The sequence below is a fragment of the Bufo bufo genome, chromosome 3, assembly GCF_905171765.1.
Source record: "Bufo bufo chromosome 3, aBufBuf1.1, whole genome shotgun sequence".
Lineage (NCBI taxonomy): Eukaryota > Metazoa > Chordata > Amphibia > Anura > Bufonidae > Bufo > Bufo bufo.
This window is the reverse complement of record NC_053391.1, coordinates 665,634,651-665,661,886: the sequence shown is the minus strand read 5'-3', so window position 1 is coordinate 665,661,886 and position 27,236 is coordinate 665,634,651. Positions and strand designations below refer to the sequence as shown.

Sequence of the window (27,236 nt, the reverse complement as noted above, 5' to 3'; positions counted from 1 at the left end):
GCATATGGTGACCCAGTATATAGATCAGTCGAGCGTGAGTGCGGAAATTTTTTAAGGATTTGATACCATAGGACTCATCGGTGACTCTACTATGCTTGCCTCTGTCTATCTACTTTAAAAAAAAAAAGTTGTGGGAACACCTGTTAGGAAGATGGCACTCAATGTTCCTGGTTTGATAGCTGTGGTCATTTTCTATGCTATGACCCTTGTGACTGGTCTCTGGGCCGCCTGGAAAGCTAAACGAAGAGAGAGGAACACGAGAGAAACCGAGGTGGCCATTGTCGGGGGAAGGAACTTGAATATATTCGTTGGGCTATTCACAACTACAGGTAAGAATATACAATGACTGAAGACTGTGAGATCAACAGTGAAGAGGTTAATGAACCCAACATATTTAAGGGAGACCTGGTAGGTTACCTTCATCCTAGAGGGAAGAGGCAACTCAAGGTGCAGAACTAGTCAAGTAGTTAATTTGTATTGATCATTGACTTTAATGGGTCTGTCAAGTTCTGGTATTGTTACAGGAAGGCAAGAAAGAAGCCCTGATAAAACTCTAGACTACTGAATGTACCATTAGTCGTCCTGTAATACCCGAAAAACATTAGTTTGTGCTCTAGATTCCCACATTTAGCTGTATACCCTGTATTGTGGAGCATTTTGATTATCCTCGTCTTATGAGCTGTTGCATTTAGTTTCCTTCAGCATTATCCCTACAATGTGAAATATAATCAATTCTTCAGTTTTCTACAGTATTATTGACCTTTCCTGTGTTTAATTAATTACATTTTCAAATCCTCATCAATTAGGTATTTTTTTCCCCTTGAAATAGTACATTAGTCAGGAAGTTCAGGATGTTTTCAGTGAAGTGGAAGGGATTATGTTTTTGGGTCTCTCAGCATAGGAGATAATTAGTAAAAAGAAAAAAGGTAATTAATGAATTGGGGAAAAAAATAATAATAGATTGAGATAGATAAAGAGGATATGACATAGAGAGTAGATAGATAGTTACATATGAGATAGATAGATAGATAGATAGGAGACATATAGATAGATAGTAGACAGACATATAGATATGAGATAGATAGATAGATATTAGATAGATAGATAGATAGATAGATATAATAGATAGATATGAGATAGATAGATAGATAGATAGATAGATATGAGATACATATGAGATAGATAGATAGATATAATAGATAGATATAAGATAGATAGATAGATAGATAGATAGATAGATATTAGATTGATTTATACAGGTGGAAGAATAATTACCTGGATTTCTGCATTGATAATTACTAATAAAAATGTGGCCTGATCGTTATCTAAGTAACAATCCTAGAAAACCCAATGTACACTAATAACACACAAGCAGTTGTACCATTCATGTCATTTATTGAGCAGATTCTGTAAGCATCCGCAGACAGAAAAAGAAAGTGAACCCTTGAATTGAATAACCTGTAAATTTTCCCTTTATAATCAATCATCTTTCTGCCCATAAGATTTGGCAGATCCTTCCTGCAAATGTGCTTCAGTTCATGAGCATTTCTGGGATGCCTTTCGTGCACAGACCCTTCAGGTCATGCCACAGAATTTCAATAGGTTTAAAGGGGTTTTATTTTAAAAACATGGTCTGTACTCACCAATCTCTCTCCACTGCACCAGTCTCTGCTCCTCTCCCCTTTAGCGATTGGCTCAGCAACATTCCAAGCCTTTTCCTATGTGTCGAGCTCGACACCAGGAAGTGGAGTAGCGGGGACCGGAGATGGACAGCAGCTCTAAGGGATTGTTGAAGGGAATACTGATTGTTTTGTTTTATTTTTAAGCTATTCCCACCCTATATTTAAAGAAAAATATCTCTCTGGAAAACCCCTTTAAAGGCTATGGACACCTTTGGGGCAATTTTTCTTTATGATTACATTTTACTCAGTTTAGTCTAAACATAATTTTGTCAATTGGTCAAGCAGTTTTTGTGATATATTCAGCAAAAAATCTCAGTGTACGGTATTTTCAGACTGTCCCTCCTGTGTTCCATTAGCTGACGGCTTATGTGAAGCCTTATCTCTGATCTCCTGACCTCATAAACACTCATTTAAGCTACATTCTTATCAGTTTGATAACAGTTTAATTATAAGAACTTTAAAATTGCTTCAAAGGCGCTCCGTGAATGCACTATGTAGTAGCAGTGGTATTCGCAGCAGAACCGCAAAGTCTGCCGCATAAAGGGAGGCACTGTAATAAATATTATGATACTGCGCTCTGGGACTGTGGACGTGTTTAAATTAGTACAAGAGTATCGTATGTTAGTTCCATCCAGCACATGAGTATACACCAATACGCAAGTATCTGTCTGGCTTCACCAGTGTACCTGAAATGTAGACTCCTGTTTGTGCGCTGATACTCCTGCTTGTGCTCCGATGCTTGGTGCGGTGGTTTGCCTTCCTGAAATCAGGGATTGTCGATTAGGTGAATGTTGTTTGCCGAGTCATTGATGCTGGAGTCCGGGGAATAAGTCAGTCCAGGTATCGTATAGTTTGGCGCGCTGCTTCGCGCCCTGGCCGGTGGCGCGATGCTGAAGCAGGTAGAGGTTGGGCAAAATTTAGCGCTCACTAGGAGCAACGAGTGACGTGACTACCGTGGTCATCAATGACCACAGGTGCCAGGTATCTCTTCGCGTTTCGAACAGACGCTGTTCTTCATCAGGGAGTGTTACATGGCTACTCATTCTCTCTCTATTTATGCGCTCATTTCCAACTCAAAATATTAACCCCTTCCATGCCGTTCCTACACAGATCCATTACCAATCATCATTCAAAAGCGAACAGCTCTATTTCTGCATTTAAACCATTAGGCATTAGGGTGTCCATGTTGAATATCCATTTTGCCTCTATTTTGGATTTTTTTTTAACATAGTCACCCTCCCTTTCATTTCTCTGTATTATTTCTACCCCACAGAAATTGGAACCCACAAAACTGCCTCCATGTTTTGCATTATAGTGACGGGATAGTGGATGGCCTTCATATTTTCTGTTTATGTTATATATGTGTTCCCCTATCCTTTTCTTTAGGGGTCTACTTAAATAAATTCCAGGATTTTATTGGAGTTAGAAGGTTCATGAGACGCCTAGCGTTGAAAAAATATTTTCTAAAAAAAATCTATAAAAAAACAAACAACTTTGAAACAAAGTCAACACAATGAAAAACAAGAAATAGGGGAGGAACTCACAAATGGCTTCAAACAACTACAGCCATATGTACAGGTCCTTCCAACTTACCTCAAGGATACCAAGCACACTCTACAAATTTTAAACAACATAGAATGGAGAGAAAACTACATCATTGGTACATTAGACGTAAAATCCCTGTACACCGTTATAGAAAATAAAAAAGGGGTAGACGCTGTTCAACATTTTTTTAGAACAAAAGGGGAGATGCCAGAAGCACAAATTAACTTCTTGTGGGAGTGCATCATGTTTATTTTAACAAAAAATTATTTTTTATATAATGAAAATTTTTACCTCCAGACGTGGGGGACCGCGATGGGGACGAGATTCGCACCAGGGTTCGCAAATCTGTACGTCGGATGGTGGGAAAATCTTTTTATCCACCCTGATGGCGTCCCCCGCGCAGGTCTCGTCCTCTGGCGGCGTTTTATAGATGATATTATTTTTATATGGGATGGGAGGAAACAAAACTGCAGGAGTTTTTAAAGGAAATTAATAAAAATGATTTTTATTTAGAATTTGTTTCAACCTACAGTAAAAAAGAAATACACTTTTTAGATTTAGTTATCTATGCGGAGGGGGATAAGTTACTCACCAAAACCTACAGCAAACCCACTGACGGAAATAGCTTCATTGCCATGGAAAGTTGCCATCTCCCTAGATGGTTGGAAAATATTCCACTGAGCCAATTTAGGAGACTAGGAAGAAATTGTGCAAAAACAAAAGAATATGAAAGGGAGGCGGAGATTTTACAGAAAAAATTAGAACATCCTAAGGGCTATGACAAAACAAAACTAATACAACAAAAATCTGAAATAAATCAAATAGACAGACCCTATTAATAGAAAGAAAAAATAAAGTAAAAACAATGGAGAATGAAATTGAAATAATAATCCCGCCCATCATTACACCATATAGCAACCAAGTACTAGTTTTATAAAAAAAAAACACTGGGATACCCTTAAAGAGGATAAAATCATAGGTGAAATGATCCCTAAAGATCCTAAATTTGTGTTTCGGAAGGCACAAAATGTAGGCAATATGATTGCCTCAACAAACAAATGCACAGGAATAAATGCAAATGAGAGAAATCAAAAGAGGAAAGGGGAAGAAAGGGGTGGCTTTTATCCATGTAAAATGTGCAGAGGATGCAAAATATCCCAAGATAAGAAAATAAAAACACAAATAAGTAACACGGAGGGAACATACAAACAAACTATAAAAGATTTCATAACGTGTAATAGCAAGGGAGTTATATATATAACATGCCCCTGTAGAAAGACTTATGTGGGCCGTACCAAAAGACCCCTAAAGAAAAGGATAGGGGAACACATACAGTGGGGGAAATAATTATTTGACCCCTCACTGATTTTGTAAGTTTGTCCAATGACAAAGAAATGAAAAGTCTCAGAACAGTATCATTTCAATGGTAGGTTTATTGTAACAGTGGCAGATAGCACATCAAAAGGAAAATCGAAAAAATAACTTTAAATAAAAGATAGCAACTGATTTGCATTTCATTGAGTGAAATAAGTATTTGAACCCCTACCAACCATTAAGAGTTCTGGCTCCCACAGAGTGGTTAGACACTTCTACTCAATTAGTCACCCTCATTAAGGACACCTGTCTTAACTAGTCACCTGTATAAAAGACACCTGTCCACAGAATCAATCAATCAATCAAGCAGACTCCAAACTCTCCAACGTGGGAAAGACCAAAGAGCTGTCCAAGGATGTCAGAGACAAAATTGTAGACCTGCACAAGGCTGGAATGGGCTACAAAACCATTAGCAAGAAGCTGGGAGAGAAGGTGACAACTGTTGGTGCGATTGTTCGAAAATGGAAGGAGCACAAAATGACCATCAATCGACCTCGCTCTGGGGCTCCACGCAAGATCTCACCTCGTGGGGTGTCAATGGTTCTGAGAAAGGTGAAAAAGCATCCTAGAACTACACGGGAGGAGTTAGTTAATGACCTCAAATTAGCAGGGACCACAGTCACCAAGAAAACCATTGGAAACACATTACACCGCAATGGATTAAAATCCTGCAGGGCTCGCAAGGTCCCCCTGCTCAGGAAGGCACATGTGCAGGCCCGTCTGTAGTTTGCCAATGAACACCTGAATGATTCAGAGAGTGACTGGGAGAAGGTGCTGTGGTCTGATGAGACCAAAATAGAGCTCTTTGGCATTAACTCAACTCGCTGTGTTTGGAGGAAGAAAAATGCTGCCTATGACCCCCAAAACACCGTCCCCACCGTCAAGCATGGGGGTGGAAACATTTTGCTTTGGGGGTGTTTTTCTGCTAAGGGCACAGGACAACTTATTCGCATAAACGGGAAAATGGACGGAGCCATGTATCGTGAAATCCTGAGCGACAACCTCCTTCCCTCTGCCAGGAAACTGAAAATGGGTCGTGGATGGGTGTTCCAGCACGACAATGACCCAAAACATACAGCAAAGGCAACAAAGGAGTGGCTCAAGAAGAAGCACATTAAGGTCATGGAGTGGCCTAGTCAGTCTCCGGACCTTAATCCAATCGAAAACCTATGGAGGGAGCTCAAGCTCAGAGTTGCACAGAGACAGCCTCGAAACCTTAGGGATTTAGAGATGATCTGCAAAGAGGAGTGGACCAACATTCCTCCTAAAATGTGCGCAAACTTGGTCATCAATTACAAGAAACGTTTGACCTCTGTGCTTGCAAACAAGGGTTTTTCCACCAAGTATTAAGTCTTTTTTTGTTAGAGGGTTCAAATACTTATTTCACTCAATGAAATGCAAATCAGTTGCTATCTTTTATTTAAAGTTATTTTTTCGATTTTCCTTTTGATGTGCTATCTGCCACTGTTACAATAAACCTACCATTGAAATGATACTGTTCTGAGACTTTTCATTTCTTTGTCATTGGACAAACTTACAAAATCAGTGAGGGGTCAAATAATTATTTCCCCCACTGTATATAACATAAACAGAAAATATGAAGGCCATCCACTATCCCGTCACTATAATGCAAAACATGGAGGCAGTTTTGTGGGTTCCAATTTCTGTGGGGTAGAAATAATACAGAGAAATAAAAGGGGGGGGGGGGGGGACTATGTTAAAGAAATGTCCAAAATAGAGGCAAAATGGATATTCAACATGGACACCCTAATGCCTAATGGTTTAAATGCAGAAATAGAGCTGTTCGCTTTTGAATGATGATTGGTAATGGATCTGTGTAGGAACGGCATGGAAGGGGTTAATATTTTGAGTTGGAAATGAGCGCATAAAAAGAGAGAGCATGAGTAGCCATGTAACACTCCCTGAAGAAGAACAGCTTCTGTTCGAAACGCGTTGGTGAAGAGATACTTGGCACCTGTGGTCATTGACGACCGCGGTAGTGACGTCACTCGTTGCTCCTAGTGAGCGCTAAATTTTGCCCAACCTCTACCTGCTTCAGCATCACGCCACCGGCCGGGGCACAAAGCAGCACGCCAAACTATACGATACCTGGACTGACTTATTCCCCGGACTCCAGCATCGATGACTCGGCGAACAACATTCACCTAATCGACAATCCCTGATTTCAGGAAGGCGAACCACCGCACCAAGCATCGGAGCACAAGCAGGAGTATCAGCGCACAAACAGGAGTCTACATTTCAGGTACAATGGTGAAGCCAGACAGATACTTGCGTATTGGTGTATACTCATGTGCTGGATGGAACTAACATACGATACTCTTGTACTAATTTAAACACGTCCACAGTCCTAGAGCGCAGTATCATAATATTTATTATAATTATAAGAACTGTTTATGAAGTCAGGAGATTAGAGATAAGGCGTCACATAAGCTGTCAGCTGATGGAACTCAGGAGGAATAGTCTGCAAATAGGATGATTTTTAACAAAAACTGCTGAAATTTTTTATATAAAGAACACTTGAAAAAATATATTTTTAGCCCAAAATTTGTAAAATGCAATTGTTAAAAAAATGCCCCTGAGGGGCCCATAGTCTTTAGGATCAGGACTCTGGCTTGACCATTCTAAAACACAAATCTTCTTTTTCAACCACTGGGTCATTGTCTTGTTGCATGACGCACTTCAGATTGAGGTCATGGATGACTGCCGTTACAGCCTCCTGTGAAATGTTTTCATGTACCTTAGCATTCATTGATGACCGCAAGATGTCCAGGACCTTTGGCAGCTAATATGTCCCAAACCATGATGCATCCTCCACCAGCCCCAAACCATGATGCCCTCTTTACCAGCCCCAAACCATGATGCACCCTCCATGAGCCCCAAACCATGATGCTCCCTCCACCATCCCCAAACCATGATGCACCCTCCACTAGCCCCATACCATAATGCCTCCTTTACCAGGCCCAAACCTTGATGCTCCCTCCACCATGCTTCATAGTTGGGATGAGGTTTTGGTGTTGAGATGTAGTTTTCTTTTCCTTCCAAACATAACAATGTGCAATTGTGCTAAAAGGTTCCACTTTAGTCTCACCTGTTTATAGACATTTTCCCAGAACTATAAAATATCCAAGAGGTCATGATGAACAAACTTTAGATGGGCCTCAGTGTTTTGTTTGGGCAGCAGAGGCTTCCTTTAGGTGTCCTTCCATAAAACCCATTTTTGTTTAGTGTTTTTTTAACAGAGAATTTTGTTCATGTAGGTATTTTGCTGTTACAGTTGGGTTCTTTCTCAAATCTTTCAGGATTGATTATTGTGCTCAAAGTTAGATAGAATAAGGAAAAAGAGGCATCACTCCAAAAATATAGTGAAAAAATATGGATGTCTTTATTTACCCATGCATCTACAACGTTTCAGCTCAAATCAATGGAGCCTTTGTAAGTCTTTGCAAAATAAAACAATTAGGCTTTCACAATGTGACAATGAAAACGAAATAAATAAAAATCATTGCTTCCTTAAAGCATTTTTTTTTTTTAAAACCTTCGGCCCAGCAGTAACTGTGAAGAGATATTTACCTGCTCCCCGCTTCTCTGTTCTGGCTCTATGAGTCCCATGCTGACTTTACTGGATGTTGTGTTCCAACCAGGAGCGTAGCTATAGGGGAGGCAGAGGAAGCGGTTGCTTTGGGGCCCTGACCCAGAAGGTGCCCATCCAGGAGGAGTAGGACTAAAAGATTTTGTCAGGGCCCCCTCAACAGTATTACACAATGAAATGATATACAGTGACAGTATAGATAGTGTAGAAAACGGATGGAACAGCTGCCGGGCCTGGTCTGAGAGAGCGATCTTTACTAGCCACAGGAATGGGGGCGGCATGAAAGGAAGGGGTTGCGAAAAAATGACTGGGGGAGGGGGGCCCCATAAAAATTTTTGCTGTGGGGCCGTCATTTCTTGGTACGCCACTGGTTCCAACCTGTCAAATTCTGCACGAACGGGATAACGTGTGCTGCTGCAACCAATGACTGGCCTCAGCAGTGACGTGTCCCCAAGCAGCATGCAACCAAGCAGTGACGTGCCGCTTGGGCGCACTTCACAGCTGAGGCCAGTTGTTGACTGCAGCAGAGCACGTGACCCTTTCCAGGGAACACAGCCTGGGAGCCATGGAGCCGGAACAGAGCGGCAGGGAGTAGGTAAGTATGGATTTCTTTACAGGTATCGCTAGGTGGCTGTGAATTACAAAATAAAAACCAAACAACCCCTACAAGGCCATGTCCTTGAGGGATAAAGATATATCAACAAATTAAACAGCAGAATGACAGGAGAAAAAAATGTGACGATTCCCTTTCTTCTAAAAAATTACCTAAAAAACATAAAAAAATACATGCTCCTAATGTTTTTTTTTAATGTGTAATGGCTTTGTTTTTGTCCTACAACATAGTACATAGAACAACCACTAAGAAGCAGTCATTCTATGTACCCTCAAATACCGTGAGGTTACCCCCGTATCACTCCCGTAACAGACCAAAAAGCTAAATTCAGAATTCTGCTGGTTTCTTGTTACAGAGAGCAGTGCATTGTGGGAGCTCAGCTGTTAGGTCACATGGCTGACAGCGAAGTGGAACTGTTGTCTGTTTCCAAGGGCAACCAGCAGAAATTTTGAAAGCAGATATTTGCGTACATAGAAAGCAGCAACATTAGCCTGGAACTTACTGCAGAGTGTCATTTACGGTTTCTGTTCTCTTTGCATAGCGACATGGGTCGGCGGTGCGTATATCAATGGTACGGCAGAAATCGTTTACCTTCCTACAAAAGGACTTGCCTGGGTTCATGCACCATTAGGATTTGCAGCAACATTCATCATAGGTGAGTGGATTGCCTAATGCTTGAACTATGATACCCAAGTGGAGAACACGCATGATGTAGCAGAGTTGCATTTATCACTGAGCTCTTTAGGTCAGCATTATTTGGGCACTGTGTTAACTGTTTGATATAAAATGATGCAGTTGGTCGATGCCTGCGTTACAATTAATTGGCTTTAAAAAAATATAAAAAAATCAGCGATCATACTGTGTCACTCGGGAGTTAGACTGCTTTGAACATCATAAGTTTACCAGACTTAAAGGGGCAGCACAGCTCATGAGTCTCCTAAAATTAACTAGTGCTTTCCATTGTACGTATGTCCTGTTAAAGGGACTGTACAGGATTAGAAAAAAAACAAAACAAAAGCCACACACCTGTTTATTTCCATTGAAAGAATGAGGCCAAGCTATGATACTAGACACAATCTTACAACCTCTGCACGTATGGCGCACTCTTTTAGGAAGCAGGCAGCCATATTTTTCTAATCCTAGCTGCTTGTACAGATGAGCTACTGTGCCTATGATAGCTGGAATCCCATGCCTGCCACTCCCCCCTTTCCCGCCTATGGGCAAGGGCGTAGCGCTACCAACACTGGCTGCTCTCCCGCTGTCCGGGCACACTCCCCTCTCTCCCCTTCTCCAGTGGGAGGCTGCCTGAGCTTTAGGTTCCTAGTCCTCTAATTATCCAGCAAAGGTGTGTTTATTTAGTCTGTCTGCAAACATACCAAATCTCTGACTGTTTACTGTTACTCTGCCTGTCCTGACCACCGATCTTTCTCTGCCTGCCCTTGGATCTATCTCTTGAATATGCACAAACTTCCCCTGTCCTGACCTCAGCCTGTCTGCTGACTACGAGTGCTGCCTGATCCTTTGGTGCTTTACACTGGTATCTCTGGCCCCTGTGGGTCAGCTGCCAACTACAACAGATCTACTCCAGGAGATAGTGGCCTGGTTGGTTTCCTGCAGCAATGTCCAGATCTCTGTATAGGGGTTCATTGGGGTCCCCTTTTTCACCCAGGCAGCCCTTCTGAAATGAGCATTGGAGCATTTCATGCTCTGATGCTCTTTCTTGCTCTGTACTGTACCTTGCACAGGGCAAGGGCTTTTTTGTTTACATTTTTCACTGCTAGGCGGAGGCTTCTGCCTAGCAGTCTTGCCGGTGAAGTCATTGGCACTGATGGGCTGGCTTTAGCACTGCACTAGCTTGTTTTACAGGGTGGGGCAGCACTTAAGCCTGGCCATCAATGCTGGTGACATCACCAGGCTCACTGCTAGGCAGAAGCCTCCACCTAGTAGGGACCTGGTAACTCACCGGATCTAATGAAAAAGCCCTTGCCCTGAGCGATTCAGTACAGGGCAAGGGAGAGCATCAGAGCATGAAAAGCACCGATGCTCATCTCAGAGGGTCTGCCTGGGTGGAAAAGAGGATATGTCCGGGTTCAGCTCTGAACCAGGGCAACCCCTTTAAAGGGTCAATACGAGGGGACCGCCAGGACAACGCCCTTAGGTTTAGCCCAAAGTCAAACCGGTTAGTTGGCACAGTAGGTCCACACCCACCGCCCGTAACAATAGCAAAAAAAAGTAGATAGGCAATCAGTTTTAGAGGCTATGGGCAACTTTGGGGGCAATTTTTATCTGCATTTTTTGGGCTAAAAATATGGTGTTTTTTTTCAATTTGTCTTTATAAAAAATTTGCAATTTTTCCTCTACAGCTTTCACTTTCACTGCATCTACAGACTATTGCTCTCTGCTTCAGACTGAATCCTCCAGGGAGCTGTTCAGACAGTTCAATCTGTAGCCCTTATTTCTGAACTCCTGACATCTTATAAACACTCATTATAGCTAAGGCTACTTTCACTCTAGCGTTTCTATTTTCTGGTATTGAGATCAGTCATAGGGTCTCAATACCGGAAAAAACATTTCCGTTTTGTCCCCATTCATTGTCAATGGGGACAAAACGTAACTGAACAGAACGTAATGCTCCAAAATGCATTTTGTTCCGTTTGGTTGTTTTCCCAGACTGGAGAGCAAACCGCAGCAAGCTGCGGTTTTCTTTCCGTCGTGGGTTGCAGAGCAAGACGCATCCGTCATGACCCACAATGCAAGTTAATGGGGATGGATCTGTTTAACTCTGACACTATCTGACACAATGGAAAACAGATGCGTCCACAACTGAGTTCATGACAGATCCGCCTTGGCAATGTTAAAGATAATACAACCGGATCCGTTTATAACGGATGCAGATGGTTGTATTATCATGACGGAAGCGTTTTTGCGGAACCCTGCCGGATCCAGCAAAAACGCTAGTGTGAAAGTAGCCTAAATTTAATAATAATATAACTTAAATGAGTGTTTATGAGCTGTTAGGAGTCTGAGATAAGGACTACAGAACGAGCTGACAGAGCAGTTCTCTGATGGATTCAGTGTGAAGCAGACCGAATGCTAGTCTGGAAATGCTTCGAAATTGAAAGCTGTAGAAGCAAAACTGTTCAAAATTTTTAATAAAGACCAATTGAAAGCATTATTTTTAGTCCAAAATGAGTAAATTGATACAGTCAGGTCCATAAATATTGGGACATCGACACAATTCTAACGTTTTTGGCTCTATACACCACCACAATGGATTTGAAATTAAACGAACAAGATGTGCTTTACCTGCAGACTGTCAGCTTTAATTTGAGGGTATTTACATCCAAATCAGGTGAACGGTGTAGGAATTACAATAGTTTGCATATGTGCCTCCCACTTGTTAAAGGACCAAAAGTAATGGGACAGTTGGCTTCTCAGCTTATGGCTAGGTGTGTGTTATTCCCTCATTATCCCAATTACAATGAGCAGATAAAAGGTCCAGAGTTCATTTCAAGTGTGCTATTTGCATATGGAATCTGTTGCTGTCAACTCTCAAGATGAGATCCAAAGAGCTGTCACTATCAGTGAAGCAAGCCATCATTAGGCTGAAAAAACACAACAAACCCATCAGAGAGATAGCAAAAACATTAGGCGTGGTCAAAACAACAGTTTGGAACATTCTTAAAAAGAAGGAACACACCGGTGAGCTCAGCAACACCAAAAGACCCCGGAAGACCACGGAAAACAACTGTGGAGGATGACCGAAGAGTTCTTTCCCTGTTTAAGAAAACACCCTTCACAACAGTTGGCCAGATCAAGAACACTCTCCAGGAGGTAGGTGTATGTGTGTCAAAGTCAACAATCAAGAGAAGACTTCACCAGAGTGAATACAGAGAGTTCACCACAAGATGTAAACCATTGGTGAGCCTCAAAAACAGGAAGGCCAGATTGGAGTTTGCCAAACAACATCTAAAAAAGCCTTCACAGTTCTGGAACAACATCCTATGGACAGATGAGACCAAGATCAACTTGTACCAGAGTGATGGGAAGAGAAGAGTATGGAGAAGTAAAGGAACTGCTCATGAACTTAAGCATACCACCTCATCAGCCAAGCATGGTGGTGGTAGTGTCATGGCATGGGCATGTATGGCTGCCAATGGAACTGGTTTTCTTGTATTTATTGATGATGTGACTGCTGACAAAAGCAGTAGGATGAATTCTGAAGTATTTCGGACAATATTATCTGCTCATATTCAGCCAAATGCTTCAGAACTCATTGGACGGCACTTCACAGTGCAGATGGACAATGACTCAAAGCATACTGCAAAAGCAACCAAAGAGTTTTTTTAAGGGAAAGAAGTGGAATGTTATACAATGGCCAAGTCAATCACCTGCCCTGAATCCGATTGAGCATGCATTTCACTTGCTGAAGACAAAACTGAAGGGGAAATGCCCCAAGAACAAGCAGGAACTGAAGACAGGTACAGTAGAGGCCTGGCAGAGCATCACCAGGGATGAAACCCAGCGTCTGGTGATGTCTATGCGTTCCAGACTTCCGGCTGTAATTGACTGCAAAGGATTTGCAACCAAGTATTAAAAAGTGAAAGTTTGACTTATGATTATTATTATGTCCCATTACTTTTGGTCCCTTAACAAGTGGGAGGCACATATGCAAACTGTTGTAATTCCTGCACCGTTCACCTGATTTGGATGTAAATACCCTCAAATTAAAGCGGCCAGTCTGCAGTTAAAGCTCCTCTTTTTCGTTTAATTTCAAATCCATTGTGGTGGTGTATAGAGCCAAAAATTTTAGAATTGTGTTGATGTCCCAATATTTATGGACCTGACTGTATATTAAAAGAAATAGCCCCCAAGGGTGTCCTTAGCCTCTAAGGTATAATTCTGCACAATCTGAATCAGAGGAAAAAAACTCCTGCCACAAGCTATTGTAGACCCAATTTAGAAAATTTTGGAAACATAAAAATCATGAGAATCATGCCACCATGTTCCAGCACCTGAGAGACACAGAAGACTATTGTCTTCCCAGCTTTGAACGAGCCAGGAGATGGATCTAAACAATACATTAGAGCGGAGGTCCCCAAACCTTTTGTATGTTGTGTGCCACATTCAACTTTCAGTGATGGTCGGTAGCAACAGCCAATTCAAATTAGAAGACAGAAATTTGTAAAAACATGTAATTGCAAACATTTGCTGATAGATACTTATTTGTGAAATTTAAAACTGGTATTATACCTTCCACATTGGCACTGTTTGGTGGTAAATCTAGGATAAGTGTGCAACAATGTCAATTGCCGGTACATATAGTCATAAGTCAGGACTGCCATGGCAAGCCACACGTGGCTCCGAGCCACTGGTTGAGGATCACTGCATTAGAGAAAAGTTGTCTGCACCTGCCACACCCAGTGCTGTGCCTGCCGTACTTGCTAATTCCCCAAATGCTGCACTCCATAAAAATAGTGCCGTATAGATAGTCCCATAAAAATACTAGTGCCATAGGAAAATAATTGTACAAAGCAAAGTGCCCCCAAAAGTTATAGTGCCCTCTTAGACTATAATTTCCTTCAGATTGGCTCCAGTAAAAATAAAGCAGGAGCAACCAACTCATGGGTATGGGGATGACTTGATTCTCTCCCAATGGTAGATGTTCAAGGAAAGAAGGATCAGGCATATTTGATATCATTGACTAGTTTCTCCTATCAAAACCCAGTCACTACCCTTATAGGGTTGGTGCTTGTCCCCACACTTTGATGATCTTTTACATTAATCTTGACCACTCTCATCTTACATGTGTATGTGTTTTGGATAATTCTGTGCTGTTCCATATTTTCCAGGTGCATTTTTCTTTGTTAAGCCAATGAGATCTAAAAATTACGTGACGATGATGGATCCCCTGCAGGAAACATTTGGAGATACAATGGGGAGTATTCTGTTTATTCCACCATTGCTGGGAGACATTTTTTGGTTTGCATCAATTCTTTCTTCTTTGGGTGAGTCATAATTCAACACTGCTAGCAACAAAATGACCTAGGTCATGGAATATCCATTAGTGGACAAGTCAAAAGGAACTAGATGAGAATCTTGGAGACATGTCACAACTCATTACCACTCATTGACCTGTGGAAGACACTTGGAGGAGTGGTACCATTGCCATATCCTTAAAGAGTGTTTCCAGAACTGTAATGTGGATGACCTATCTGCAGGATAGGTCATTAATACAAGATGAGTGGTGATGAATATCCGCCATCCACATGACCAGCTGTTTGAACAGACTACTGTGCTCCAGAACAGGCACCGGAATAGCACCGCTCTGTACATTGGGTAGCGGCCATGAATAGTGCTGCAGAACTGATCCTCTTAATGATTTTGCATCGGGTCCAGATAGTGGCGTACATAGAGAAGTAAGGGCCCCATAGCAAGGATAAAACCAGGCCCCGCACACAGGACAGAGGGGTTCTGCCTAAACCCTTTTTCCACTGCCTCATTTACTAAAAGTTGTTCCTTTAGAGGGTAGAGTCCTGACCAAGTTTTTACCTCCAGTGGAAGAGGAGATAATCCCAACTAAGTCTGGGCCCCCTCTTGCCCTGGGCCCCATAGCAGTTGCATGGTCTTCCGCTATGGTAGTTACGCCCCTGGGTCCAGGAGGTTCAACACTTCTGCTTTTAAATGGCTTTTCCATCTCCCAAATCAATTTTACTTATGGCCCCGAAGGTGCTAAGCATAAAGAAAAAAAAACATTTACCTAGTCAAGGGTCCTGTCTCTGGTGCTTCCTGTGCCCTGTTGAGTGGAAGTAATGATGTCCCATCCATCGTCATATGCACCACTGGACCCATTTACTGTGGTGACGGCCCGCAAGCTGCACATGATCACTGGGTCTCCACAATCATGTGCTACTCTGGGATACAACGCTGCCAAGTCCATTGAATGGCTGCCGAGATCTATGTGACTACAGACAATATGTCACACTTTCCGTCTGTCGGGCACCAGAAGCAGCATGGACAGGAGTCTAGGCACTGGAACAGAGCAACGATGAATTGGTAAGGCTACTTTCACATTAGCGTTTTCCGTTACAATAATACAACCGCATGCATCTGTCATGAACGGATCCGGTTGTATTATGTCCTCTATAGCCGTGACGGATGAACGCATTGCACCCGCACTGAATCCGGACCCATTCATTTCTATGGGGCTGTGCACATGAGCGGTGATTTTCACGCATCACTTGTGCGTTGTGTCAAAATCGCAGCATGCTCTATTTTGTGCGTTTTTCACGCAACGCAGGCAACCTGGAAATCTTCCTCCTGGGTCCCATATTCGAGGACGCAAAAGTTCTTCTTTGAACTGTGTAATCTCACCAGCTGTAACTCCAGCAGAAACTTCATCTGCGATCTCCTGTTGGCATTCTATGGCAGAACTTGGAACTGCAGCTTCATCTTCTGTAGGCCTGGGCCTTTTCCTTGTAGGTGACAGGTTCTCTGGACAGCAATAGCAAAGAGCTCCGGATATGGTGGTGGCTCTGGAGTGCGTGAAGCAGTATCAGTGGACTCGTTACTGGTAGGTAGGTCACTTTCAGTAATTGGAGGTTCTGGTAGAGTCATATCAGGTGTGCTGTCTTCAGCGGGCGGCTGAGAAGACGACTTGAAGTCTTCATACAATTCCCTTTCTCTGTGCTCTTTTTCCTCCACAATTTCTTTGTATATTTTTATGCGTTTTCTTCTTTCTGACAAGTCATCCTCTCCACTAAACATCCTCTCTATCTTTTTCCGTTCTTCCGCTCTCTTTAGCAAGTCCTGTAATGTACTCCACCTGCAGGCTTTCCATCGGGCAAGGTCATCCTGCCAGGTGACCTCTTCATCACTGCTGGAACTGTTGAGGAACACAAGAGGCGCACCTGCATTTTGTGACTCAGGCTGGCTATTGTGATGGAGCTCCACTGACCTCTTGTGACGGTTCCTGGTACTGTCTGGGTAGTGAGGCTGGTTATCTCTAGCGGGACCTCCGGGCTAAGGTGGCTGGGCCGGGGGCTGTCTCTTCTGGGCGGCGGAGTGGGAGCTCCGTCCACCTCCGCCGCACCAGCAAGCGTGCGGAGCGAAGCCTGTTCGGGCCTAGTGGAAGCGGCGGGACCTGCCAGGCGCGGGGGGCCTCAGGGAGCGGGACTGCTACTACCTGATATCGCGGCCAGCTCCGGTGTCTCTTGCTGGCGCTTGGTGGTGGTCGCGGCCGTGTCTGGAGCTGGGACGCCAGTCGGTGATGCAGGTATCTCCGGGGCCTGGGCAGCTTTGCTGGCGGTGGCTTCCGCAGGAGCAGACTTGTCCTTTGCGGCCATCTTGGGGGACGTCTGGTCCGTGCGCTCGACCGTCGCGGGGGGATCCACAGCCTCCGGGGTCCGTACTGCAAACGCAACATCATCATCCGCGGGAGCGGGTTCAGGAACAGCGCCCATCTTTATTAGAGCAGTGGCGGCCGTCTCGCCACCAGTTGAGGAACTCACAGCCTCCGGGGACACTCCAAAAGCGCTGGGGCCAGCTCTCTTCACAAGCTGGGAGACCCGGATCTCTGGTAGTTAAACCTCGTACACTGGTTCTCCCCGTATCGCCATTTAGTCCCACTTAGGTGATGGGAGTGCCATGTTTCTTTCTCTCCCACTCAGTACAGGGAATGAGGGTGGAGCCCAGAGGCAGGAGTCTTCACTCCCTTGGCTCACATTGCAAAGTTCTTGGTGGGCAGGCTTGAGAGTTCCCACTTCTAGAGGGGCGTAGGCATCATTTTCACGCTCTTGAGTGGGCGTTCTTGAATTTTTCCGCTTCTGAAGGGCATGAAGAAGCGGCACCATTACACGAATATGGTGAATTAACCCTTGAAGTGCTGGTGCGCACTTTGTAGCGCTTTCTGGCACCGCAATTAAGTCAATAAAGTAAATTTTTGTGGTTTTGGCACAATTTGCAGGCCTTGTAGCAGGGATAGGCACACAATCCAATCCTATTAGGCAGGGATAGGGACACAATTCGATCCGATCCTGTTCATGACGCCACTTATGCAGTGGCTAGGAACGGGTTGTTAAATGTTCAGTATTTGTCGCGACGCCAATTGCAGCGTGCGCAGGGTACTATCACAGGGCCCTCCCAAGGTGTTATAACTCACGTCCCAGGTTAGGAATGCTAGAGTGGTGGAATTGCCTATAATGTCTCTGTATGGTGATGAAAGTGGTGTCAACGGTGTCTCCTACCTGGGTACGGCTGGACTCCTGGCTCTTGGCTCACTTGCAATAAATTGAGTGTAGTGATAGTAGGAGTAATAGAGGGCTCTTGCAGCAGAAATTGATGTCCAGACCTTTGGTAAAGTTCAAACTTGTCTTTACTGAGGGTAACTTTCATCCAAGCAAGGTACAGCTTTGGTCTTAGGTCCCAGCAGGCTTTCAGCAATGGTTGGCAGGAATGAATCTTCTGCTCTATAAACCTGGAGCTTGCAGGAAAGGATGTCTGATTAGTAGCTCTGAAACTGTGGCAGGAATTTGGCTTCTGCACTTCTTTCTATCTTCTGCTTTATGGGGACTGACTAGCTGAGGAGGAATATGGCTTCTCCTGGGTCTCTGGACTTTACTCAGTTATATTTTCAGGGAATGCTTTCTTCCTGGAACTAGAGGTTGTCTGCTTGCTTCATCCAGCTGAGGCTGCAGGGCTCAAGCTATGGATTGTGATCAATGTCTCAGCATGAGACTTGGTCCTGGCTTTGTTCCCTATATCGGTAGCTCCTAACACACAAACCCTACCCCTAGCAGGTGGTGGGCTGCACTCCTTCCTTCTCCACCCAGGGTGTAGGCTGTGGGAATAGTCCACACCTCCACAAAGGGGGAGCTAAGCTGGAATGAACCATTCCAGCTTAGAAATACTAAACTGAAACTAAGTCCTTACCAAGCTATTGCTGCCACCTGCTGGTGAACATGGAAATTACAACAATAATTGTATTTAACATGGTTTATGCACATTTGCGAATGACATAATGTAAAATCATATCAGATGACAAGGTAAAAGCTCTTAACAGATTGTAGTGGGGTAGAAGAGTTTAGTAACACAACTCTGGGGTGTTACATCCGTTTCGTTCAGTTCCGTTTTGTCCCCATTGACAATGAATGGGGACAAAAAGGAAGCGTTTTCTTCAACTTCCTATGACGGCTCTCAATAGCGGAATTGAAAACGCTAATGTGAAAGTAGCCTAAGTTGCATTTTTTCTTCACGCTTAGCACATTCAGGGCCAAAGCAAAATTGCTTTGGAGGTTGGACAACCCCTTTAAATAAGGAACAGAGATGTTGAAACTCCTGGACCTGATGCAAAATCTGTAAAAGCATCCCCCAGCTAACATGCCATTTATAATACTGGTTTATGTAGCAGAGGGACATTTGGCACCAGGGCCCAGATGTACCTGCAACGTCCTCACCCCCATAGCTATGCCTGTAATCTCGAGGCTGCTCCCTGACTGATCTTCCCATACATGAACCTTCTGCTAAACATTACAGAATGAGATGCATTGATTAATCGGTCCTGTGTTTTCTTATAGGAGCCACCGTCAGGGTTATCCTGGATGTCAAAGGATACTTATCTATTATAATATCGGCTTGTACCGTCATCCTGTATACTTTGCTTGGTGGCCTCTACTCCGTCGCCTATACGGACGTCATCCAGCTGCTCTTTATGCTAGTCAGTCTGGTGAGTGATATGTGAGAACAATTAGAATAACTGGAGCTAGAATAAAAACAAAGTAGATCAGCTAGCCTATTGTGGGGTATCGGAGATCTGAATTGTGATGGCAGGTCTAGGGTATAGTAGAGAAAAATCTGTGACATTGGCTCAGATTGTTCTTAAAATGTGCACCCAATTCTCTGTGAATTATTTTTTTTCTGAGACCAAGCTCCAAATTTCTTGCTTCCTTCAACACATCGAAAGAGTCCAACAAATTCTGTATCCTTACAGACACCACTAGAGGGAGCTTCAGAGCTTACTGCATCATTTTTCTTATTTGGTAAGGATAGGACATCAATATATAACTCCCAGAGAAAAACCTTACAAACTGTACACAGTGAGCTCCCTCTAGTGGAATCTCTCGGGAGGCAGAATTTAGTAATTGAATGACTATGCAGGAAATTAGGATCTGTGTATCAGAAATATAGAGTCTCTCAAAAGCTATAAGAAATTAATCATCACTAATCCCAATCCTGAAATAAGCTGATGGCAGTTGGGACATGACCAATCATTATAAATAGGTTGATGATGATCTAGTATCGTCCAAATCAAGGGACACAATATCAGATTTCACTTCCACCGCAGTGAACAGCTGATCACTTATCTCACTGATTGTCACAACTCCGTCCCTATACTGGACTGTTGCCTGTTATCACTTTTTCAAAATGACCACCATGATAAAACTGTTTAGAGGTGATTTTTTTACATTTTGGGTGGAAATGCTCCTTAAGTAAGGTAGAAGAAATTTCTGCATACCCTGCTTAACAACCACCCCCCCCCCCCCCCCCCAACCCAATCCTGGTCTCGGTGACCAATAATATGACTGCAATTCCTGTTGTCACTTTGCAAAATGGCTGATACGATAAAAAAAAGTTTATGGGCCATTTTTGCATTTTGGGTAGAAGAAATGATAAACAGAGCTCTGCTCCTTATTGTTTTAACTTTTATAAAATTTGAAGTGAATACTAATCATTTGTCTTATTTTAAACGTAGTGGATTTGTGTACCATTTACTCTTCTAAATTCTGCATCTGAAAACATTGCTTACACAGCAGTGCATGGAGTGTACCAAGGGCCCTGGATTGGTAATATACAACCAGAGTACATTGCAAGATGGTTGGATGATTTGGCTTTTCTGGTAAGTTACTTTGGTATTGAATAGAGTCCAGCACAACATCATGAGACACATATATATATATATATTAAAAACCCCCCCCCCCAACATTTCAGATCTCTGCGTTAGCCAGAAATGGTTCAACACAAGAACTTTTGGAACAACCCTTCTATTGTGATAGCTATATGAGCTCCCCCTAGTGGTGAAAGCAGATGACTAGAATTTTATAATTTAAAGGGGTTGTCTGACCCCCCAAACCAAAATGAATTGACCCCGGTAATGTTTGTGAAATGAATAAAAAAACAACAACAACTAAATCTCATCTCTTGAAAGGAGCTCCATTTTAGCTGCTGCTTCTACTCCTTGGTGGACTGGTGATGTGATGTCATGTTCATGATGTCACATCCATAGTCACATGCACCACTGCGGCCATTCACTGGCCTCAGCAGTGATGTGTCCCCAAGTGGCACATATCCACTGAAACCATACCTGCTGCTTGGATACGCATCATCGCTGAGGCCAGTGAATGACTGCAGCAATGCAAGTGACCATGGATGGGACATCACATCAAGGACCGAAAGCAGCAGGGACAAGACTGTAGATTGGATCAGGGGCGTAGCTATAGGGGGTGCAGAGGTAGCAGTTGCTACCGGGCCCAGGAGCCTCAGGGGGCCCAAAGACCCTTGCACCACATAAGAAGACAGCGATATTTTAGAAAGTGCATGCTGGTCAAGTTACACCTCTGGCTGGAGGGAAGGGATTAGGTCAAGAATTTGGAATGGGGGGGAGGGTGCCATTAGAATTTTTGCACCAGGCAGCACGAAGGCTATGTACTTACCTGCCCCTGGCCACAAAGCACTGAATAAAGGAGGGCCCAAACTGAACTCTTGCACCAGGGCTCATGAGCCTTTAGCTACGCCCCTGGATTGGATGTCATACTCCCTGCCTGCTGGGTTCTGGAAACAGCAAGGATGGGAACCTCGGTGCCGGAATGGAGCTCCCTTCAAGAGATGAGTGCATTTTTTTTTTAAACACATTCCCTGGGGCAGCTAAATTCAATGGCTCTGTGTCGGCAACATGGTATAAGAATTACACAACTCCTATGTTTATGAATGTACATTGTTACATTGCCCCTTTTATAGGGTACCTCAACCAAAAAGACTCCTAAAAGCAACTCACTAACTACTTTTCATATACAATACATACTCTAGGGCCACGTTCTAGAAAGCCGCTAGACATTAGAGAGGCCCACATTCTGATAGAGTGTGGGGACAGAAAGGATAATAAGTCTACATGTCCAATCTATCACTTAGGCCAAATGGGTATCACAAACACAGGCCTTGAACTTGGGGCTCCCTTTTAATATCTAGGCTGAAGACCTGCTATGAAGAGTAGTTCCCACTCTGAAGGACTTGGCTGCTCCTATATTATATGGCCACCCACTGATGTCAACATGTTACACTATGCAGACTAGGGCTGACAGCTTCCTGACTGCAAGGGGTTCCAGAAGCTGGACATTTTGTGAACATCTGGGGGTTGACCTGTTTGGTCAACCCTTTTATGGCATGGATCAAGCAAATGACGGTCTCCACTCTCTTACTAATAGGCCCAATTTAATGGAGTCACCTTGGTACCAGATTATTAAATCTTAGATATCTTTAGATAATTTATACTTTTAATTTCAGAGTCTGGGAGGCATTGCATGGCAGACTTACTTTCAGAGAGTCCTCGCTTCATCATCTTCCAAGCAAGCAGTGGTGACTTCCTATCTCTCAGGACTTCTTTGTGCCATTATGGGTATTCCATCTATTCTCATTGGGGCTGTTGCTGTCTCCACTGGTAAGTACATGGCCGATCCATTGTAAAAGCCACCAGTAGTACGATGTAAACCTAAACCATGTAATAATGCACCTCCTCGGAACATCACACAATGTATTAATTAATTTGTGGAGACTTTAGAAATTATAGAGGTTGTATGGAGGAAAGAGACTTTAGGTCATGTTCAGATGTGTCAGTTTACAGTACAATAGTATCAGCATGTTGTGGATTTTCAAATCGACAGCATGCTAATTCTGGAGCAATAAAAGGCTCCAGAATTATCAGTAAAATCTGCGGTGAAAACATACTGTAGCTCCATCCATGACACCCTTGAAAATCTTACCCATATGTTCGGTACTAATGGAGGAAGCCATACAAGACACTCCTACAGCCCACCTGTACTCTGTAATGCCACGGATATAGACCTACTGTGCCACTGAACAGATTTGGCTTAGGGCTACTCCTAAGGGAGTTTTCTAAGTGGCCCCCCTAGTCTTCACCTTTTCACCCCTCTACAGGGATCTGGTGTTCACTGCAGGGGAACCACCAGACAGCTACCTCTTAGAGTAGTCTCCATTCAGTGAGAGCTAACCCAGGTGGGTCAAGAGACAGGAAAAATCATAGTCAGCGGACTAGCCGATGTATAGGCAGGTGGCACAGGTTTGATATGAAAACACAATGAAGTTCCAGCACTCACGATTTTTGGTAGCTAAAATCTTCGTCTTTTATTCAGGCAGTAGACAAAATAGACAGGACATCCACCCACAAGTGTAGCAACCTTGACGCGTTTCGAACAGAAGTTCTTAGTCGTAACAATGAGCAGTGTCTCCTCTGGTGGTTTTATACTGGTCTGCAGGGCGAGGGAGCAAAGAAGGACAAAAGCCTTTTAACCTCTTATTTTCCAGGTGAGGCACTGCCCATGTGTTTTACAATATAAATGAATAAGTTATGCATCTATATAAAGTCACTGATTATTACATAAATCTAAAGTGAAAAAAAGCCACAAATAAAACAGTGAACATATGCGGATTTTTTATGTAGTTGAGATGCTCCAAAATTAAAAAGTAAAACTACCTAAAAAATCCGCACAGTGTGAACACATTCAATGCGGCTAAACATTTTATTTGTAAACATGAAAGCCAAGTGCGCAATTTCAAGGCTTTTGCAATTGAACAAGTGAGATTACCAAGAAGAGGAGGAGATCTCAAACGCCTTGTGAGACTTAGAGAGGCTTTTTGGATTTTCAAGCTGAATACCAGACATCCAAACGGCCTGAATATGAAAAGCGAGTTTATGTAATTTTTTTTAACTCGATTTTTTTATTCTCTCCACCGTATTCATTTTCCATTCCCATTAAGAGTAGTAATAGAGATATAGGGTCCATGTCGAGATTAACATCATAATATCAACACATATGGATTTATACTAATGAAGTTGGTTATATATAATCAGTCTTGTATTCTATCTTTATCTTGACATATGATACTTTATGACAATTTTAAATATGTTCACTGTTTTATTTGTGGCTTTTTTTTTACTTTAGATTTATGTAATAATCAGTGACTTTATATAGATGCATAACTTATTCATTTATATTGTAAAACACATGGGCAGTGCCTCACCTGGAAAATAAGAGGTTAAAAGGCTTTTGTCCTTCTTTGCTCCCCCGCCCTGCAGGTGGGGGGAGAGCAATTATTTCTCAGACCAGTATAAAACCACCAGAGGAGACACAGCTCATTGTTACGACTAAGAACTTCTGTTCGAAACGCGTCAAGGTTGCTACACTTGTGGGTGGATGTCCTGTCTATTTTGTCTACTGCCTGAATAAAAGACGAAGATTTTAGCTACCAAAAATCGTGAGTGCTGGAACTTCATTGTGTTTTCATATCAAGGATATACAGGCTCACCAGCCTTTTCCGTGCACGCAGGTGTTTGGACAATTGGGTGAGCTGGACTTTTCTTTGTGCATATTCACGTGGCACAGGTTTGGGATGAATAGGTGAAACACTGTCAACAGGCAGAGCTCAGGCACACCTTTGCAGGGACTAGACAAGCTAGGAACCTTTTTGGTCAGGCACCTTCCCATAGTTCCAGGTATCATAAAGTAGAATAGACTCTGTGTCCTGCTTCCTGTACTCTGGACTCATACGGTGCATGCGTTCCCTCTCTTAAAGGTTCAGCATTCTAAAATGGCGCCAGCGTTACATACTCTCAGGCTCAGACAGAGTTTTCCTAAATTTTCTAAAAGCCTCGGAAAGCAATCACTCACTCTCCTGTGCGCATTGAGTCAATTCTTGCATAGTTTTCCAAAAAAAGGCCATGACAGCCACAGTCAGGGGCATGAGCATATAGGCAGCCTACCGAAGCGGCCAACCAGAAGTCTCCTGTGTATCCCTTAGTCTGTGGGAACACTGCATCTGAGACTTTGTGCCTCCGGTGGGTGCCTCCAGGAGCAACACTGTGCAGAAAGCCTGTCAAAGGGACATCTGTCCATTTGTTTTTGGGATTGTTGGGGATCGCAGAGGTCACACAGATCAGAATATTATGGCATACACTAGTGATATACCATAACATTTTAAGATGGGAATGCCCCTTTAAGTTAATTTAACACATTTATACAAAGGCAGCGTTCTTTAATATGACATCCATCTGCCATGTGCTGTATTTCATTTAGATTGGAACCAGACCAGCTATGGCTTGCCAACACCATATGAGAGGAATGAGGCAAATATGATTCTTCCGCTAGTTCTCCAGTACCTATGTCCAACCTATGTGTCAGTTGCTGGGCTGGGAGCCATAGCGGCGGCTGTTATGTCCTCTGCGGACTCTTCGCTTCTGTCAGCCAGCTCTATGTTTGCCTACAATATCTACAAGAAGATGTTAAGAAAAAACGTGAGTTTCAACATGATTGTCAGCTAGAATATGTGATTATTATTGCAATATTCCTAGACTGATGATCTCCGACCCTGTGGCTCAGCCAGTCTGCTACCCATATATTTGTCCGATCATGGGGACGGGTAGAGAAAGCAACTCCTACGGGGTCCATGATTGCAGGGGCCTGGCACTCAAATTGCTTCCCCTGCTTGCTGTCCCACAGTCATAGCATATACTAGCAGCTGCCACAAGGAGGAGCACATTGCATGCAGATTTATACAGCACCTGTTGAATTTAATGGGGTTTTTCACCCCTGGGGACCTTTTCTGCCGATGTCTCCCCACATCAACATCTGATTGGACGTGGGTTAATTGGCCGCTTCAGCCAATGGCTGGCAGCAGTGGTGACCTATCACCCATGATGAATCATGTCACGCATGTGGTCACTAATTGACTGCTGCAGCCACGTGACCTTCATCCAACAGGATGTTGACATGGGTAGACCTGCGACGCTGAAGGTAGAACAGTGGAGCTGGAACCCAGATACGGGGATCAGGTAAATATGATTCCCACCTTGGGTCCAGCCATGCTGGGGAGTCAGCAGAAAAGGTCTCCAGGGGTGAACATCCAGTCTGTCAGCAGTTTGGACCACACTAAAAAAATAAAAAACACCTAACCTGTTCATTGGCCTGCCATTTCTGAACCACTGCCCCATTCCCGGCAACTTCTGGTCCTCACTGTTCCAGAAGTGACTTGTTCCCTTGACCGCTGCGGCCAATCACTGGCTTTCGAGGTCACATTTGTTGGAATCCAAGCCTGGGAACGGGCCAGCCACGTGGGAATGGGGCAACTGAAGTTTGGTTTGGTCCTAGGGTAACTGCTTTAACCATGAGCCTAAAGACTATAATGGGTTTAGATGGATACTAGTCCAAAGTATATTGTGTAAAGGAAGAGGTAATTCATTGAATGTATAGTGGAGTACAACCTTCAGCTCTTCCAACATACTCTGGCAGTAGCATACATGGAAGAGAGAGACAACCCCATAGGAAAGATCAAAGTGTGCCACCCATTATGGTGCCCTGGGACAGAAGAGCCTAGTGTCTGTTTTTCCCCTTCACGCCCTTGTTTGCAGTTCCCCTTGAGAGGGTCCAACACCAAGTTCTCACCATCTAATAGTATAGTAATAATCTTCTCTTTCTAAGGGTCCCACAGTACCTTTGTCTATGGTACATATGCTCTTGCCTCTGTTGGCATGATTAATACACTTACCATAATGGACATACATCACAAAGTACTTTTGAATTATGATATACTTGAATATAATATAAGGGTTTATCTTCTTGATTTGCAGGCCTCCGAGAGAGAAGTCTTATGGGTCATGCGCCTGTCAATGGTCTTGCTGGGCTCTGCAGGCATGGGATTGTCGTTCTACTCCAACTCTATATATGATCTCTGGTTCCTGAGTGGGGAGCTTGTATATGCTCTGCTGTTCCCACAACTTTGCTGCGCCCTCTTCATCCCCAGCGCCAACGTCTACGGCTCCGCAGCTGGATTTTTCATTGGTTTTATTTTACGACTCCTCAGTGGAGAAAACTCCTTAAAAATACCTCCGGCTCTCCACTACCCAGGATGCATCCTTGTTGACGATACCTATGTGCAGTTATTTCCCTTTAAGACGTTTACTATGTTGGTTAGTCTGATCACCATCATCGTCACTTCGCATTTGGCGCAGGTTCTTTTCATGAAGAAGATTTTGCCGATTCAGTGGGATGTGTGCAATGTATTTCGGAAGGATCCGTCTCGCCTCGCTCAACATGAACTAGAGGAGCAGGTGGGCTTGCAGACCACATGA

General features: G+C 43.4%; 1 protein-coding gene across 1 annotated transcript; it reads left to right on the top strand.

Annotated features, from left to right (window-relative positions):
• The first annotated feature begins 151 nt into the window (after window positions 1-151).
• On the top strand, window positions 152-27,236 carry LOC120996432 (high-affinity choline transporter 1-like). The gene is made up of 8 exons (XM_040426328.1): window positions 152-329; window positions 9,366-9,479; window positions 14,677-14,832; window positions 19,399-19,547; window positions 20,574-20,717; window positions 22,379-22,532; window positions 25,186-25,403; window positions 26,736-27,236. The coding sequence occupies exons 1-8, from the start codon at window positions 152-154 to the stop codon at window positions 27,234-27,236; spliced, it is 1,614 nt and encodes a 537-aa protein (XP_040282262.1).

Bases quoted from the DNA above. Each gene is read 5' to 3' on its own strand.
- LOC120996432 (XM_040426328.1), top strand. From the start codon at position 152: ATGGCACTCAATGTTCCTGGTTTGATAGCTGTGGTCATTTTCTATGCT. The intron at 14,833-19,398 runs GTGAGTCATAAT...GTTTTCTTATAG, and splicing joins ATCAATTCTTTCTTCTTTGG to GAGCCACCGTCAGGGTTATC. The intron at 20,718-22,378 runs GTAAGTTACTTT...TTTTAATTTCAG, and splicing joins TGGATGATTTGGCTTTTCTG to AGTCTGGGAGGCATTGCATG.